Source organism: Micromys minutus, assembly GCF_963924665.1.
Source record: "Micromys minutus genome assembly, chromosome: 4".
Classification (NCBI taxonomy): Eukaryota; Metazoa; Chordata; class Mammalia; order Rodentia; family Muridae; genus Micromys; species Micromys minutus.
The window spans coordinates 5151301-5170175 of NC_137973.1; the positions used below are offsets into that span (position 1 = coordinate 5151301).

Below are 18875 nucleotides of genomic sequence, written 5' to 3' on the forward strand. Positions count from 1 at the left end.
CCTGTATGCAGCAAAATGCTGGTTCATGTTTATGTATCCAGTCTGAGAGTCTGTTTTTTAATTGGGGAACTGAATCCATTAATGTTAGGAGATATTAAGAAATAGTGATTGTTGTTTCCTGTTATTTTTGTTTTTAGAGGTATGTTTGTGTGCTTTTGTGTGTAAATTTATTTTTGTCCTTGAGTATCTTGGTTTCTCCTTCTATGGTAATTGAGAGTGTGCTGGATATAGTAACCCGGGCTAGCATTTGTGTTCTCTTATGGTCTGCATGGCGTATGTCCAGGATCTTCTAGCTTTCATAGTCTCTGTTGAGAAGTCGGGTGTAATTTTGATTGGTCTGCCTTTACATGTTACTTGTTCTTTTTCCCATACTGCTTTTAGTATTCTTTCTTTGTTTTGAACATCCAGTGGTTTGACTATTATGTGTCGGGAGGAATTTCTTTTCTGGTCCAATCTATTTTTAGTCCTGCAAGCTTCTTGTATGTTCATGGACATCACTTTCTTTAGGATAGAGAAGTTTTCTGCTATGATTTGGTGAAGATATTTAGTCTGCCTTTTAGTTGGGAGTCTTTACTCTCTTCTACACCTGTTATCCTTTGGTTTGGTCTCATTGTGCCCTGGATGTCCTGGATGTTTTGGGTTTGGAACTTTTTAATTTTTGCATTTTCTTTGACTCCTGTGTCAATGTTTTCTATGGTATCTTTTGCTTCTGAGTTTCTCTCTTCCATCTCTTGTATTCTGTTTGTGATGCTTGTGTCTTTGGCTCCTGATCTCTTTCCATTGGTTTTCTATCTCCAGAGTTGTCTTATTTTGTGATTTCTTTGTTGTTTCCATTTCCATTTTTCAATTTCTTCACCTGGTTGGTTGTATTTTCTTTTATCTCTTTAAGTGATTATTTTTGTGTTTCCTCTTTAGGCACTTCTACTTGTTTACCTGTGTTTTCCTGTAATTTTTAAGGGAGTTATTCTTTGACTTCTTGAGGACTTCTATCATCATCATAAAGTATGCTTTTAATCCATATCTTGTTTTGTGTGTGTGCGTGTGTGCGTGTGTGCATGTGTGTGTGTGCGTGTGTGTGTGTGTGTGTGTGTGTGTGTGTGTGTGTGTGTGTGTGTTGGGGTATCTACTACTTGCTGTGGTTAGAGAACTGTGTTCTAATGAAGATTGTCTTGGTTTTCATTACTCATATCTTTTTTTTTTTTTTTTGCCTTTTGTCTTTTGCCATACTTTTAACTGTGATGTTAGGTGATCTTGTTGTCTCTGAGTAGAGCTTGTCTCTCCTGTGCGTCTGAGGGCCTGTGGGTTTAAGAGGCAGGTTGCTCTTGTGTGCTTAGCAGTCTGTGTGCCCCAGAGTTCCCAGTGGTCTCTCCCTGGATAGACATTGGGTGGAGGAGTGGGGGCTCACCTGTAGGCTCAGGTCGGAGAGCGCTTCTGAGGCTCTTCTGGGTGCTCAGCTGTCTGTGGGCAGGCCCTGCGACCTGATGACAGTTCAGTCCTGATAGGTTTAAAAAAGTACTGTGTCAACATTAAAACCTCAGGCCCTGGACTTGGCTAAACAAGAAGTGTAACAAACATGCATATTCTTATGCATATTTTAAAGTAATAGCTATTGCAGTAAATAAAAATTGTTTTGATTATTTTTTAGCTTTGAATTTTGATAATAGTAAATGTAGATTTGAAAAATAGGACTAAGAATTGTGTTATGGAATTTCAATAAGAAAAAGTTTTTCAATCGGGCATGTAACTAGAGAATTATCACCAAGAATACACAAATAGAACTTGCTTACACACTTGATTTATGTCACTTAGATATTGTAGTTTCTTTTCTTGGTGAAGACAGGGAATGTTAATCTTAGAGATTCAAATACTTGGGAAACCTGCTGATGTAAACATGTTTCAAGGTACATGAAGGCCAGTAAATATCAAAAGCTGAAATACTTAAGTTGCTAATTTCTGAATGTGTGTGTTCTGTGCCCCACCCCAAATATAATTGTTGTTGCTGTGGACATTTGAACGGCTTCAGGTTCATTTGAGTAGGTTTATGTGGATTGAACTAAAATATTGGCCATCTTGCTGTAATTCCTTTTCAGTTCTCTTTTCCCTTCTTCTCTCCAACATTCTTTCTGGTGTTGAGCATTGAGCTCACGACTATATCCTTCACCCTCATGATTTTAATGATGAATTTCACATAGCAGATTTATCTACAAACTTTTACCTTTAACCTTCATATTTCCAAATGTTAGGCACTCATTAAAATGATGCGTAATCTAAGAACCTTTGTGTTGCTGTGTCTTATGGATATCATGTAGTTATATTTTACAATTTCAAGTCTTGCTTTCAAGTTTGATTAAGATATTTACTATATGATGAATGTGTCTTGATGTATATGATGAGTTTACTATATGTCTTAATGTGCAGCTCTCTGTAATATAGTGAATGGGAACACTGTTTCTCCTCCTCAGTGGTACTTGGGAATCTCATTGCTTTGCAGTGTATTTTTCTCCCATGGCACTGCACCACATGTTTTTATAGATTAAAACATATCGGGTAATCCTACGACAGAGCTCTACATTCTTCCTCTCTGCTTGTCTCCTGGTTGGTACAGTGCTTTCCAAAGTTCTGCTATCCTTGACCTTCTTTAAGGCTCCAGGGTCTTGAACTTAGCAAATCCTCTATGTTTTAAGTTTTTCTGCTTGTGGCCTGGAAGTTAAGGAGTGAAAAAAATTGGTTTTTGTGGGGATGATAGTGTGGTACTGCCTGGCTGGAGCAGTTGTTTTGTCTAGTGCTCGTCCTTTTCTATTTATGTTCTCATGTTGTGCAGGACATATGTGTGCACACATCTGGAGGTCAGACGTCAGTGTTGAGGGTCATCGTCAGTTACACTTCACCAAGCTGTTTTTGGAACTTTCTCTTGGAAACTAGAGCTAGTTTGGCTAGATTGGCTAGGGTCCTGTTGTTCTATCTTCCCAGTGCCATATAGGCGAGAGTGAGTGCAAGTGCCTGCAGGCAGCAGATCCCTGGAGCTTGAGTTACAGTGGGTTATGGCCGTCTGACTTGGGCACTGCATTTGCTGACCCTGCTCTAACTGGTGAGCCAGCTTCCAGCCTCGTGCCTGGCTTTTGTGGTGAGTTGTAGAGATTGAACCTCAGGTCCTCAGGCTCACACATGAAGCACCATACTATCTGAGCCTTCTCCTCCATCTCTGAGTCACTCTTTTCTGTACTTTGTATTTGTGTTTTCAATGGGTTGTTTTCATTTAACACAGTGCTTAAGATTTCAGCGTTTTTGTGTTTAATCATTTCCACTGACATGTTAGCCATTTTGTTAATCTTTTTGAATCACCAGCTTTTGTCTTTCTTAATCTTCTATTTCTTTAATTTTGACTTTGTTTCCTTTCCCACCAACTTTGAGCTCAGTGTTCTGCTATTTTTCTACTTTTTCTGATGCTTCACCTACTTGTACACTCCTGTCTATCATTTAGATTTGGCGGTATCACTTTTCCTCTGACTGTGTCCTACCTATGTTGAAATGCCATATCTTCATTTTTGTTTAGTTTAAATATTTAAAACTTCTCACTGTGATTTCTTCTTTTTATGAGTTATATGACATGCATTAATTCATTTTCAAACTTTTGGAAACTGTTGGTCTTTTGTTTGTTTTATTTTTATTTCCCTTCAGATGGAACATTTTCTGTGCTTTGAGTATGTTGAGGTTGCAGTTGTGGCTTACTATATGGTTTATTTTATACGGTACTGTCAGTGGTCATGGTGATAGGAGTAAATACTGCACAGTACTGAAGAATCTGAACGTAGCTGGATTCAGTCATTTACGTGGTCCTTTGTTGATCCAGCTTCTTTGGTCAGTTACCCAGAGCTCACACACAAGTGCACATTTAATAGTTCTACCTCGAAGGTTCTTAGTGTTGCTTTATATATTTGTTGGCTATGTAATTACATGTTCCAAATTCAGGCTTTTTATTATGTTGTGGATTGAGCTTGCCATCATGAAGTGATGTCCTTGCTTTACTTCTCTGTGGTCTTCTTTGGAAGTCTCCTTTACCATGTGCTGGCACAGTCCATTCTGCTGATGTCTGCATGCTAGTTTTCCATACTAAAACTTTCTTTGATTTCATTTTTCATTTTCAATGTCTGTAGTTTTGCTATTTCAGTCTGATCTTTTTTTTTCATTATTTAGTTGATTTATACTTTTGATTAATATACTTAAATTTAAATCTACCGTCTTAGTCTTTGTTTTCTGTTTGTTTATGGGTGTTTTTCTCCATTTTAAAATTTCACCCACTTTTTAAAATTAATTTTATTTTTTTGAGCTTTTAAATTTGTATTATTTAATTATACTTTGAATGATTTATCTAGAAATTGTAGTATGCCCTTGATGTGTTAGTGACTAGCAAAAATTAGTACTAATTTATGCAGATTTCTGTTTGTTTGTTTTTAAAGGACAGTTTGCTATGTGTGTATTGAAGCACACATTTTACCCCTTTTGAGCACCCCAGGGACATCAAAGGCATTGCTTTGCTGTGTAGTTTTAGTGGAGAAGGCTAATGCCAAGTTGATTGTTTTTCCTTCTCAGTGATTCACTGTCTGAGAGGTCTGAGTCTTTACTGGGAAGGCAGAGCTTGTATCACCACAACTAGGAGTATGGGAGAGGAAGGGCTGCTAGCTATCATTCTCCCTGTCTTCAGTGTGCCCTGCTGACACCATGCTACCACTGGCATTCAGGACAGTTTTCTCTGCTTAGCTAATCTTTTCTGCAAATGCCCCTTCAGATTCAGAGCTATGCATCACTAATCTACGAGGTGCTTCTTTTTTTTTTGTTTGGACTTTCAAATGACTATTTTAGTATTACTTAACGTTTTTTATACTCCAGTCATCATCCCCCTCCCAGTACGCCCTCCAGCAGTTCCTCATCCCACTCCTCCCAGTCTGCAAGAGGATGTTCCCACCCCTACCCTCCTACCCCACCAGACCTTCCCACTCCCGAAGGCCTCCAGTCTTTTGAGGGTTAGTTGCCTCTTCTCTGACTGAGTCCAGACCCAGCAGTTCCCCTGCTGTATATGTGTTGGGGGCCACATATCAGCTGGTGTACACTACCGGGTTGGTGACTCAGTGTTTGAGAAATCTCGAGGTCTGGGTTAATTGAGACTGCTGGTCTTACTTTGGGGTCCCCCTCCTCAGCTTCTTCCAGCTTTTCCCTAATTCAACCACAGAAGTCCCTGGCTTCTCTCCATTTGTTGGATGTTAAGTATCTACATCTGACTCTTTCAGCTGCTTGTTGGGCTTCTGAGGTGCTTCCTAAAGTAGGTAGACAATCACAATTTACTGGGTCAGTGTGTTTTCAGATGCTTGATGTAATCATGGCATTGCAGAGGCTTGGGTTTTGCTATTTTGTTTTGTTTTGTTTTTTTTTTTTAATTTTTCTTTACCACCAACCACCAATGAACACTTCCTTTCCCACAGTGTACAAAGTGTAGGCCTTTAAACATTTTCCCCTTGTTCGGGCTTTAATTAGGTTTTGGCAGGGAGTAGAATTCGATACCGTTGTTTACAGTGTCATCCTTACATGAGATCTATGCTAGGTTTTATTCAATATGTAATTATTTAATTTTAATTATAATTTTTATTTTATAGTAAGTGTTATCCTTATTTATAGCACTTAAGGACTCTCTGAAGTATTGAAGCTCTTTCTTGAAAGTCAAAATATTAAGGTATCTGTTTTGATTACATGTGTTTAGAACTTATTAGCCAATTAAACTTGAAAAATTGGCTTTTGAGGACAGTAATTCATTTTATGTAGAGATGTTATGGTTATTCTTCTTCTTCTGTAGATATTGAAAGCATTTATCTGGTATAATAGGACATCTTGCTGTCCATTTATTGCTTATATATTGTGTGTTCTAGAGTCCCACATTTTTTACCAAATGGTTCTTTGCTTATAATACATCTCCATATTGGCTTTTGTACTCCAGAGACTTCTAGAGTGATTTATCAGAAATGCTTATTTAAGGAACTGGGACAAATGACATCTTGAATGCTAATATAGTTTCCTTTCTCTTTGTTTGGTCAGAGTAGGAGTCTTTTTATTCTGATCTGTTATTTTTTTTCTTGATGAGACTCTTCAGATTTCTAAGTAAAGCTACTTACCTGCAAGCAGACTTGGTCATATGTCTAAGATAATCTTATCCAAATTTGTGTAAAATGATTCTTCAGATAACCAACAAGTTAGTAGCCTAATTACTTTTATTTTGTTTTTAGCTTAATTCTTTTAAAACCTGTGTGTGAATTTATTGTCATTTCAAACCATATTTTATAATTTTACTCTATCTCTTGCTTTGCATTTAATATCTATCCTTCCATGGAAATTATTTGGAATATATTTTGTGAACATCATAAGCCAGATTAAGAAGATCCTGTAACATTGTATACTATGGTGTTTTTAATGTATTATGTTGTGTAATGTAATGTAATGGGAACCTAAATGTATCGGTGCTTTTGCCACCTTAGTTCAGTACCTCACACATGATTGATACCAGGAATTTTTTGAGTGTATTCAGTGAATAATGAGCAAGACAAGTTTGGACAACTTGAAGGTGTGTGCTCCACATCCTTGGTCATCAGGGAAATGCAAATCAAAACAACCCTGACATTCCACCTCACACCAGTCAGAATGGCCAAGATCCAAAACTCAGATGACAACAGATGCTGGCGAGGATGTGGAGAAAGAGGAACACTTCTCCACTGTTGGTGGGGTTGTAAACTGATACAACCACTCTGGAAATCAGTCTGGCGGTTCCTCAGAAAAATGGACATAGTACTACCTGAAGACCCAGTTATTCCACTTCTGGGCATTTACCACAGAGACGCTCCAACACACAACAAAGTTACATGCACCACAATGTTCATTGCAGCTCTATTTATAATAGCCAGAAGCTAGAAAGAACCCAGATGTCCTTCAGTAGATGAATGGATACAAAAATTGTGGTACATTTACACAATGGAGTACTACTCAGCTATCAGAAACAATGACTTAACAAAATTCTTAAGAAAATGGATGCATCTAGAGAATATCATCCTGAGTGAGATAACCCAGTTACAAAAGAACAGACATAATATGCAGTCACTGATAATAGGATACTAACCCCAGAAAGCTCTGAACACCCCAGAAACAACTCACAGACGGTGTGAAGTTCAACAACAACAAAAAAGAATATATTTTAATTAAAATAGAACTGTATCACATCCCCCTTTCCTCCCTAAAGCCCCTCCTAGTCTCTCTCTTATCCTCTCAAATTAATAGCCTCTTTTCCTATATTGTTGTTACATATATACATAGGTCTATGTATATATACCCACAAATACTTAATGACAACCTTAAAAAACGTATTCGTATACTTTTATGCAAAAATGGTGAAAATTTGTACATTTATCTTTTTTTAAAAAAAATAAAGTAAAAAAAAGAGAATAGGGAAAAAAGAAAATGAGATAAATACTGAACTAAAAATAAAGAATTCCTCAAATAATGGTTATCTCAAGTAATCTCTTCTCTTTTTTTCCATATATGCAAAATGAGAATATTAACTATGTTAAGCTACCATTTACATAGGTGAATTGTACACTAACAGCTATTACTAACCATGTGATTCAGGAGAAGGGAGGCACTGAGGAAGCAATAGCTGAGAGCTGTTATATATACTGATCTGTGTCAGGGGAGTCAGAAGCATATGAAGCATGTTTATTTTCCTTTTTTTTCTTTCAAATTCTTTTTTAACTTTATTTTAAAAAACAAAGATAAAAGAAAAACAATTTTAAACATTTTTGCATAAGTGTATACGAATGCATTTTTGTCAGTGCTTGGCTTTTCTTTTTTCTTTTTTTTAAGGTTTGATACTCTGCATTAAGGTCTTACTAGTTACAATGAGCAAAAAGTACATGTAAAACAGGATGTAACCTGGAAATAGTCAAAGTTTTCTTGGTGTCTAAGGATTGAGCATAATGTTTTTTTGTTTTGTTTTGTTTTGTTTTGTTTTGTTTTTTTCTTGAACTTCACACAGTCTGAGAGTTGTTTCTGGGACAGTCCGAGCCTCTGGGGTTAGCATCCCACTATCAGTGACTGTATATTATGTCTGTTCTTTTGTGACTGGGTTATCTCACTCAGGATGATATTCTCTAGATGCAGCCATTTTCTTAAGAATTAGGTTAAGTCATTGTTTCTGATAGCTGAGTAGTATTCCATTGTGTAAATATACCACATTTTTTGTATCCATTCATCTTCTGAGGGACATCTGGGTTCCTTCCAGCTTCTGGCTATTACAAATAGAGCTGCTAAGAACATTGTGGTACATGCGCATTTGTTGTATGTTGGAGTATCTCTGGGGTATATGCCCAGAAGTGGAATAGCTGGGTCTTCAGGTAGTACTATATCCAATTTTCTGAGGTATCGCCAGACAGATTTCCAGAGTGGTTGTATTAGCTTGCAACCCCACCAACAGTGGAGAAGTGTTCCTCTTTCTCCGCAACCTTGCCAGCATCTGCTGTCATCTGAGTTTTGGATCTTGGCCAATCTGACTGGTGTGAGGTGAAATCTTAGGGTTGTTTTGATTTGAATTTTCCTGATGGCCAAGGATGTCGAGCACTTCCTTAGATGTTTCTCAGCCATTCCATATTCCTCAATTGAGAACGTTTTGTTTAGCTCTGTACTCCATTTTTTTAATAGGGTTGTTTAATTCTCTGATGTCTAGCTTTTTGAGTTCTTTGTATACCTTGGATATTAGGCCTCTATCTGATGTGGAGTTGGTAAAGATCTTTTCCCATTCTGTTGGCTGCCGTTTTGTTTTCTTGACAGTGTCTTTAGCCTTACAGAAACTTTGCAATCTCATTAAGTCCCATTTGTTAATCTTTGAGCTTAGAGCTTGAGCCATTGGTGTTTTGTTCAGAAAATTTTCTCCTGTGCCTATGTGTTCTAAGGTTTTCCCTACTTTCTCATCTAATAGTTTCAGTGTATCTTGTTTAATGTGGAGATCTTTGATCCACTTATACTTGAGCTTTGTACAAGGAGATAAGAAAGGGTCTATTTTCATTCTTTTGCATGCTGAGTGCCAGTTGGACCAGCACCATTTGTTGAATAGGCTATCCTTTTTCCATTGAATATTTACTGCTCCTTTGTCAAAAATCAGGTGACCATATACATGAGGGCTCATTTCTGGATCTTCTATTCTATTCCATTGATCCTCGTGCCTATTTCTGTACCAGTACCATTCAGTTTTCAGCACAATTGCCTTGTAATATAACTTGAGGTCAGGGATAGTTATTCCAGGATTTTGTTGAAGATATTTACTGTGCCTCTTAGTTGATATTCTTCGCCCTCTTCTATTCCTATTATCCTTAGGTTTGGTCTTCTTATTGTGTCCTGGATCTCCTGGACATTTTGGGTTAGGAGCTTTTTGGTTGTTGCATCTTCTCTGATTGTTTTGTTTATGTATTCAATGTTGTCTTAGGCCCCTGAGATTCTCTCTTCCATCTCTTGTAGTCTGTTGGAAATGCTTGCATCTGTGACTCCTGATTTCTTTTTTAGGTTTTCTATCTCTAGGGTTGTCTCTTTTAGTGTTTTCTTCATTGTGTCCATTTTCGTTTTAAATACCTTCTTCCATTCCTTCATCTCTTTGGTTCTCTTTTCTTCTAGTTGTTTGAGTTCTTTGAGTGTTTTTCTTGTTTCTTCTTTAAAAGCTTCTAATTCTTTATGCTTTTCTTCCCATTCTTGTTTAAGAGTCTCTATCATCATCTTGAGGTAGGATTTCGGGTCTGACTCATCTTTTTCTGGAGTGTTTGGCATTCTGCTGTTTGTTGTGGTGGGAGAGCTGGGTTCTAGTGTTGCCAGGTTGTCTTGGTTTCCCTAGGGTAAGTTCTTTTGCTTTCCTCTTGTCATCTTGTTGTCAGTGATTGGTTCTCACTTTTCCCTTGCACCTGGCCTTTGTCCCTGTATCTCCTGCTCCTCCTTGTGGTCGATGTTCCAAGTGGCTCTTGTGCACCCCAGGCTGGGAGCAGAGGGTCCAATGCTGCCGCCAGGTTCCTGGATCCCTGGATCAAGTCGGGTGGGTGCACACTTTCCGAGTGCTCCACTGAGATCTCTCTGCCTCTTGGCTAATCGGAATCTGTTCTCACCTGGTTCTCACCAGTCCTGTTTGTCTGGGTGTCCACTCTTCCTGGTGGCAGATGTTCCAAGTGGCTGTTGTGCACCTCTGGAAATCATTTATCTCACTTTGATTACATTACTAACATGTCTATATATTTCAAGTGTAGTAAAAATATGAATTTTTCCAACTGTGTATCAACTCTAACCCAAAACGTAACCTACTACTGGCTATATATTTTCTTCCAACAGTATTCTTAGAGAAAAAACAAGCAAACTACAGCTAATTATTAGACATTTATTCAAAATGTAATGCTCCTAAATTATTTTTAGAGTTTAAAGTAGCTCACCTATCTTCAAAATTGTTTTTTAACACACATTAATTCTATATGTTATATGCATATCATATGCTATTTAACATAAATAATATACAAATCCAATTTGTGATATCTATATATCAATTAATATATTTGTTAATGTGTAATTTTGTATTTCCGTTTCATTTGCCAGTGTCAATGCATTAATGCCTTATTTAAAATATACCAGCACCTTGAAGATTTCCCTGGTTTTCACTAATAATTTCATCCTAATATTGAGTTCTTTCATCTCTTTCACGTTGAGTTTTGTGCAGGGCACAGGACAGTGTGGCCACGTTTCAATCTGCTGTGCTTTGGTATCTCCTCTTCTAGTACCACCCTTTATTGTGGGAGCTTTTTCCATTCTTCAGTGTACATTTTTTTTCAGACCTCACACTGTTACTGACTGTGTGGTGGCTATGTCTTAAATTCATATTGCGAAATCTCTAGCTTTGTCCAAGTGTTTAGAATTATTTTACTTTTTATTGGATTTTTTTAAAACTTACACTTCAAATGTTATCCCCTTTTCTAATTTCCCTTCTGGAATCCCCCTATCCCATCTCCCTCTTTCCCTGCCTCTATGAGAGTGTTCCTCCACCCACCTACTCCCTCCCATCTCCCTGCCCTGGCATTTCCCTGCACTGGAGTATTGAGCCTTCACTCACAGGGCCAAGTACCTCTCCTCTCCTTGATGCCTGATAAGACCATCCTACATATGTGACTGGAGCCATGGGTCCCTTCCATGTGTACTCTTTGATTGGTGGTTTAGTCTGTGGGAGCTCTAGGAGGTCTGGTTGGTTGATATTGTTGTTTTTCCTGTGGGGTTGAAAACTCCTGCAGCACCTTCAGTCTTTTCTCTAACTCCTTTGTTGGGGACCCCATTCTCAGTCCAGTGGTTGGTTGAGAGCATCCGACATCCAACTCTGTATTTCTCAGGCTCTGGCAGAGCTTCTCAGGAGATAGCTATATCAGATTCCTGACGGCATGGACTTCTTGGCATCCACAATATTGTCTGGGTTTGGTGACAGTATATGGGGTGGATTCCTGGGTGGGACAATCTCTGGATGGCCTTTCCTTCAGTCTCTGCTTCAAACTTGGTTTCCATATTTTCTCCTGTGAATATTTCTTTTCCCCTTCTAAGTACTGAAACATCCACACTTTGGTCTTCCTTTTTCTTGAACTTCATGTGATCTGTAGATTGTGTCTTGGATATTCCGAGATTTTGGGCTAGTATCTGCTCATCAATGAGTACATACCATGAGTGTTCTTTTGTGACAGGGCTACCTCACTCAGGATCACAGCTTCTAGTTCCACCCATTTGCCTAAGAATTTTATGAAGTCATTGTTTTTAATAGCTGAGTAGTACTCCATTGTGTATATGTAACACACTTTCTGTATCTATTCCTCTGTTGATGGACGTCTGGGTTCTTTCCAGCTTCTGGCTGTTATAAGTAATGCTGCTGTGAAAATGGTGGAGCATGTTTTCCCCTGTTTTATGTTGGAGTGTCTTTTGGGTATATGCTCAGGAGTGGTATAGGTGGGTCCTTAGGTAGTACTATGTCCAATATTCTGAGGGACCACCAGACTGTTTTCCAGAGTGGTTGTACCAGCTTGCAATCCCATCAACAATTGATGTATCTGCCAGTCTCTGTACCAGTACCATTGTGTGGGTTTTTGTTTGTTTGGCTACCCAACTTTTTATGTGAGTGCTGGACTTAGGTCCTTATGTTTTCACAACCTGCACTTCACCAACTGATTCATCTTTCTTTTTCCTATTTGCTTCCATTATTTTTCTTAGCATGAAAAACTCCCTAAACTTTAGAATGTTTCTGTATACAGAATGTTGTATGTAAAGTCATATGTTATGCATAATTCAGATGATCAGTTAAATTAATATATCTATAATCATACATTTCTTTCTGTTTCTTCTACCCACATACATGGAGATGCTTTCTTCAAAAATTTACATTTTAGAAGTATAGTGTTACTAATGTTGTTTATTAAGATTATATTCTTCATACTTGGCTTACATGGTACTCTAATTAATTAATTAATTGACATCTCAAATGTTGCCCAGCCTCTCAGTCTACCACCCAGAGTCCCCTTTACTCTTCGCCTCTGAGAGGGCAGCCACTCCTACCCACCCCAACCTTGTGCATCAAGTCTACAGGATTAGGCATATCCTCTCTTACTGACTCCCAGACAAGGCAGCCTTCTCCTACACATATGCCAGCAGCCTTAAGCAGACCATATATATGTTCTTTGATTGGTAGCTCAGTCTCTGGGAGCTCCTAGGAGTCCAGGTTTGGTGACACTGTTGGTCTTCTTGTGGATTGTCATCTTCTTCAGGCTCTTTTATCCTTCACCTAACTCTTCCATAAATAAGGGTCCCTGGCCTCATCCAGTGTTTTGCTGCGGGTATCTACATCTGTCTCAGTTGGCTGCTGGGTAGAGCCTTTTCAAGGGCAGCTATGTGAGGCTCCTCTCTGCAAGCACAACATCATTAATAGTGACAGGGATTGATGTCTACCCATTGGATGGGTCTCATGTTTGCCCACTCAGTTTGACCATTTTTTGCAGTCTCTGTTTCATCTTTGTCCCTGTATTTCTTTTAGAACCAATTTTAGATGGAAAGTTTTGTAGTTGGATGGTTGTTCTCATACCTCCACTGGGCATCCTGTCTTCAGATTCCATATACTTACTGTTGAGCATTTTGACTAAGGTCACCTGCATTGACATCTGGGAGCCTTCCTCGTCCTAGGTCTCTGAGACTTATTAGAGACTCCCTCCACTTCCCACTCCCAACAGCTCCATATTTACATGTATTCTCCTGGCACTCTGAGCCTCTTTCCTGTCTCTCTCCATACTTAATCCTGCCCCATTTTTCCCCTCCCCACTCCCTTTCTATCCAGGAACCTCCCATACTCTCTTCCTACCCCCTCTCTCCCTCTGCCTTTCATGACTATTTTGTTACCCCTTCTAAATCTCCTTGCTTGGGCCTTTCTTTCTCAAGTTCTTTGTGTTTGTGGGGTGTATCATGGGTATTCTTTACTTTTTGGCTAATATCCACTTATCAGTGAGTACAAACTTTGCATTTCCTTTGGGTATAGGCTACCTCACTTAGGATATTAATTTCTAGTTCCATCTATTTGCCTTCAAAATTCACAAGGCCCTTGTTATTAATAGCTGAATAGTATTCCATTATGTAAATGTACTACATTTTCTGTATGCATTCTGTGGGTGAGGGTCAGCTGGGTTGTTTCTAGTTTCTGGCTATTACAAAGAAGATTACTATGAACATAGTAGAGCAGGTATCCGTGTGGTATGGTAAAACCTTTTTTGGGTTTATGCCCAGCAGTAGTATAGCTGGATCTTCAGTTTAGAACTATTTTCAACTTTCTGAAAAAAATTTCTGAGAAATTATCCATTTTGTTTAGATATTTTCTCCAATTTTGTTGAATATAGGCTTTTGAAGTAAGACCTAATAATTTTTAAAAAAATTTCCTCAGTTTCTCTTAGTGAGATACTGTTCCCATGCCTTTTAGTTAGTTTGGCTAAGGGTTTGTCTATCTTGTAGATTTTCTCAAAGAACTAGCTCTTGGTTTTGATTCATCCTATTGGTCTTGTTGTTTCTACATGATTGATTTCTATGAGAATATGGACTTTCTGTTACTTTTGTTGTTTAAGTCCTGCCTTAATTGTGATCTGATAGGATACAGAGGGTTATTTCAATCTTGCACCTGTTGAGGCTTGTCTTGTGCCTGATTATATTGTCAGTTTTGGAGATGGTTTCATGAGGTGCTAAGAAGACTGTATATATATTTTTTGTTTTGGGGGTGAAAGGTCTGTAGATCTCTGTTAAATCCATCTGATTTATAACATCTGTCAGTTTCATTGTGACTCTGTTTAGTTTGTGTTTCAATGACTGTCCCTTGCTAAGAGTGGGGCATTGAAGTTTCATACTATTATTATTTGGGGCTCAATGTGTGTTTTGAGTTTTAGTAAAGTTTCTTTTACCAATGTGGGTGCCCTTGCATTTGGGGCATTGATGTTCAGAATTGAGACTTCAGCTTGGTGGGTTTTTTCCTTTGATGACTATAAAGTGTCCTTCCCCATTTCTTTTGATTACTTTTCATTGAAAGTCTATTTTATTAGATGTTAGATTGGTTATTCCAGCCTTTTTCTTGGATCCGTTTCCTTGGAATACCTTTTTCCAGTTCTTTAGTCTGAGGTAATGTCTATTTTTGTAGTTGAGGTGTATTTCTTGTAAGCAGTAAAATGAGTGATCCTGCTTGTGTATCCTGTTAGCTTATGTCTTTTTATTGTGGAATTGATTCCATTGATGTTGGAAGATGTTAAAGACCAATGATGGTTAGTTTCTGTTATTTGGTGTTGGAGGTGGTTTTGTGTGTGTGTGTGTGTGTGTGTGTGTGTGAGAGAGAGAGAGAGAGAGAGAGAGAGAGAGAGAGAGAGAGAGAGAGAGAGAGAGAGAGAGAATTCTCTTCTTTTGGTTTTGTTGTGAGCTCACTAAGTTCTCATATTTTCTTGGATGTAGTTTACCCTCTTTATGTTGGAGTTTTCTTCTAGTGTTCTCTTTAGGACTGTATTAGTAGAAATATATTGTTTAAATTTGATGTTGTCATATAATATCTTGATTTCTGCGTTTATAGTGATTAAGAGTTTTGCTGGATATAATAGTTTGGGCTGGCATCTGTGGTCTCCTAGATTCTACAAGATATCTGTCTAGGATCTTGTAGCATGTAGTTTTGCTACCCTACTTTAAGCTCTGGGTGGGATCCCACCCAGGTTTTCTCAGATCTGAGGATGAAACACAAACACATGCACATTAACCTTATTTTCAACCTGCCTTATTGGCTCAATTTCTGAGTCCTTATCTCCCTCAGATAGCAGGCTCTTTTCAATGCTCTTAGCTCAGCACCTTTTAATCTGCTCTTAGTTTAGTTGCATTTCTATTCTGCCACTTGGGGAAGTAACCTATGGCCACTCCACCTTATATCTCCCATGCTTGGTAGGTCACCTTTTCACCCTCCGAAACATGGTGAAATCTCCTTTCCTCACCTGAATCTCTTAGCCTGCCTGCAGGGACCCAGAAGTCCCTCTTCCCCTCTGCCCAGCAATTGGCTTCTGCCATCTTTATTGATTGATAAAGAACCAGTTGGAGAATTGGACCTTAGCACCAGTATTAGCCCCACAGGATCTTCTGGCTCTTAGAGTATTCGAGTCTCGGTTAAAAAGTCAGGTGTAATTCCGGTAGGCCTGCCTCTATGCTACTTGGCCTTTTTCCTTTGTGGCTTTAAATATTCTGTCTTTGTTATGTTTGTTTATTGTTTTAGTTGTTATGTGCTGGAGGATTTTCCTTTCTGGTCCAATCTATTTGGTTTCTGTAGGCTTCTTGCATGCTTAGTCTCTTTAGATTACAGAAGTTTGCTTTTTTATTTGTTTCTATGATTTTGTTGAAGATATTTTCTGGCCATTTGAACTGGAAGTCTTCAGCCACTTCTACTTTTATTATTGTTAGATTTGGACTTTTCATTGTGTACCAAATTTCCTGGACATTTTGCCTTAGGAACTTTTTACATTTGGCATAATCTTTGATGTATCAATTTCTTCTATAGTATTTTTGACACCTGAGATTCTTTCTTCCATCTCTTGTGTTCTGTTGATGATTCTGTAGTTCCTAGGTCTTCCATCTCCAGGGGTGCCTTCTTATGTTTTCATTATTGCTTCTATTTCCAGTTTTAGATCTTCACCTGTTTTGTTTATTTCATTCACCTGTCTGATTGTATTTTCGTATATTTCTTTGAGGATTTATTTGTTTCCTCTTTAGGGTTTCTACCTGTTTACCTGTGTTTTCCTATATTTCTTTGAGGGAATTATTTATGTCTTCTGTAAAGGCTTCTACCATCTTTATGAGATGGGATTTAAGATGACAATCTTGCTCTTCAGTTGTGTTAGGAGATCCAGGGCTTGCTGTAGTGGGAGAGCTGGGCTCATGGTGTCACATTGCCTTGGCTTCTGTTGACTATATTCTTGCCTTTTACCATCTGGTTGTTTATGGTATTGGCCAGCCTCGATGACCCAGATTGGGGTAGACCTCCCAGGAGGCTGGTGAAGTGTGTCCTGGGTTAAGGCAGTCTTCTTAGGATTCAGGCAGAGCTGTGGGGTGGAGGGGCGTCATCACAAGGCAGCACACTGATTTCTGAGCACAGATGGGGTATGGATTAGAAGAGAGACTGAGCTGTGACAAGGCGGGGCAAAGTCTGCATTTGCTGGTTCTGTGGGGTTCCAGTAAGCAGGTGGATGGGGGTAGTGGTCTCACCTGTATCCCCAGGACCCAGGCAGGAGCTGTGGGGTAGGGTGTGGAAGTGGAGTGTTGCTTGAAAGGTCCTTGAAGGTTGGTGGTGGAGGTATGGACCTACATGATACTCTTTATCCTGCTATTTATATCTCAAAACTTCGGTTTTTACATTCAGATTGAACCTTGATTTTCTTCAAAATTGTTACTATATATCTTTGTATATTTTTAAAAGAGAGTAATCATATGTAGGGAACCACTTATATACTTGCTTTTACACTGTTAGTTTTGGGGCTAAGAGCTGAAACTGAGTAAAGTAATTTAGGTCAATTGCATTTTAAATTCAAGGCAGACTAAATCTATTTAATACAATCTACTTATTCTAGGTCCAGGTCAAGACCCCGTCCACGCTCACATAGTAGAAGCAGTGAAAGATCCAGTCACAGAAGAACTCGTAGTAGGTCCAGGGACAGACGTAAAGTCCGGGACAGAGAGAAAAGAGAAAAGGAGAAGGATAAAGGCAAAGACAAAGACGCGCAGAGCGTCAGACGCGGGTGAGTCCAATGCAGTGAGCATTCACTAACTCCGTAGCAGTACCCAAGCTAAGTTCTTGCAGAAGCGCTTCCTGTTACTGCACCTTGGTACATTCTATTAAGAGTAAAAGAGGGCATGGGCTTGCATGTTTCTTGAAATATATATTCTCTAAAAGATTATTAAGTTAGTTATAATAACATATAACACTTCTTTCTTAATTCTATTTACAAATAATTTCTACAGTGTCATTAAATTTATTTTACTGCTGGTTCATTAACTCCCTTTATTCCAGATGACTTTTTAAAATGTATAGATGAAGAGAGAAGAAAAAACTCCAGATTATTATTATTATTATTATTATTATTATTATTATTATGGATATTTTAGTTCATTCTGGATATACAATCTCATCACAAGTGTTTGAACCTGTGCCATATAACCTAGGTGCTTCTACATATATGAGAAAGTAACCCACATGCTTATAAGTTTTTTTAAGCTTAAGAACCTTTGCCTTATCAATACAGTTAAAAAATATCTATGATATACTTACTGGTGAAACTCGAAGTATAAATCTATAAACCTGAAATCAAAAGAAAGTATAACAGTGGCAAAGCAAGAAACACTTTTACCTGGAATATCTGTATGTTTATAGTATAAATTCCTTCTGTTTAAGTTGTATTTCTCATTTTGTTTGCCTACTTTGCTTATGTTCAGATTTAAAGAATGTAATAGAAACTGGAATGGTATCATTTTGTAGGGATTAGTAGATAGCTGTCTTTCTAATGTGATGCAAATGATTGATATGAGATTTTAAAACATTAACCTTAGAAAACATTATTCTTACGTAGAAGACATGTGGGAAGACATCTTACAGCAAGGCTATTACATTTTTATTTCTCCTAATATTTTCCCTGAGGATTAGGTGGAATAGTTGAGTTGTGGGAGTCACATTTAGGGTTTGGCTCTGAATTTTGGCCCCTTGTGGGTTTCTATGTAACCTCTTATCTACTGAAAAAGAAATACTTTCAACGAGGGGTGAAATCTACACTTATAACGCATACATATAAATACTGAGAATGAAATTAGAAATTATATCAGTGAAGGGAAATGGCAGTAATAGGTTCTTCTCCAGAGTCTTTCTTTGATCTTCCAGACACAGGCTTTGACTAGGTTTACAGTACTATGCATGTATTTCTTCCCATTGAGCAGGACAATTAGACAGTGGTTGGTCACCGTCAAGATAAAGTACCATTATTATACCACTGGGGATATCTTGCCATTTATATCTCAAATATGAGATTTTAAAACATTAACCTTAAAATGTTTCATTTATAACATTTGGTCTCTAAGAAAAAACTGTTAGTGGGAAACAGTACTGAGAAATGTGTAACATCATTAGGGCTCATACTTGGGACTTGGTGTGATGATCTCAGCATGTGCCCCAGCAGCATCACTCTTGGTCAGTCCATTGGGGTTCTTTACCAACTTTAGTCTCCCTAGCCCACTGAATTCATGTGCAAGTATTG

At 38.3% G+C, this 18875-nt stretch overlaps 1 protein-coding gene across 6 annotated transcripts in view; it reads left to right on the forward strand.

Annotated features, from left to right (window-relative positions):
* RSRC1 (arginine and serine rich coiled-coil 1) overlaps positions 1 to 18875 on the forward strand; it is a 326235-nt gene that overhangs the window by 91568 nt on the left and 215792 nt on the right. For all 6 annotated transcript variants that reach the window (XM_080916538.1, XM_080916542.1, XM_080916541.1 and 3 more), the window contains exon 4: positions 17202 to 17369. In XM_080916538.1, the coding sequence (XP_080772664.1) occupies positions 17202 to 17369 (168 nt within the window). The remainder of the gene's footprint in view (positions 1 to 17201; positions 17370 to 18875) is intronic.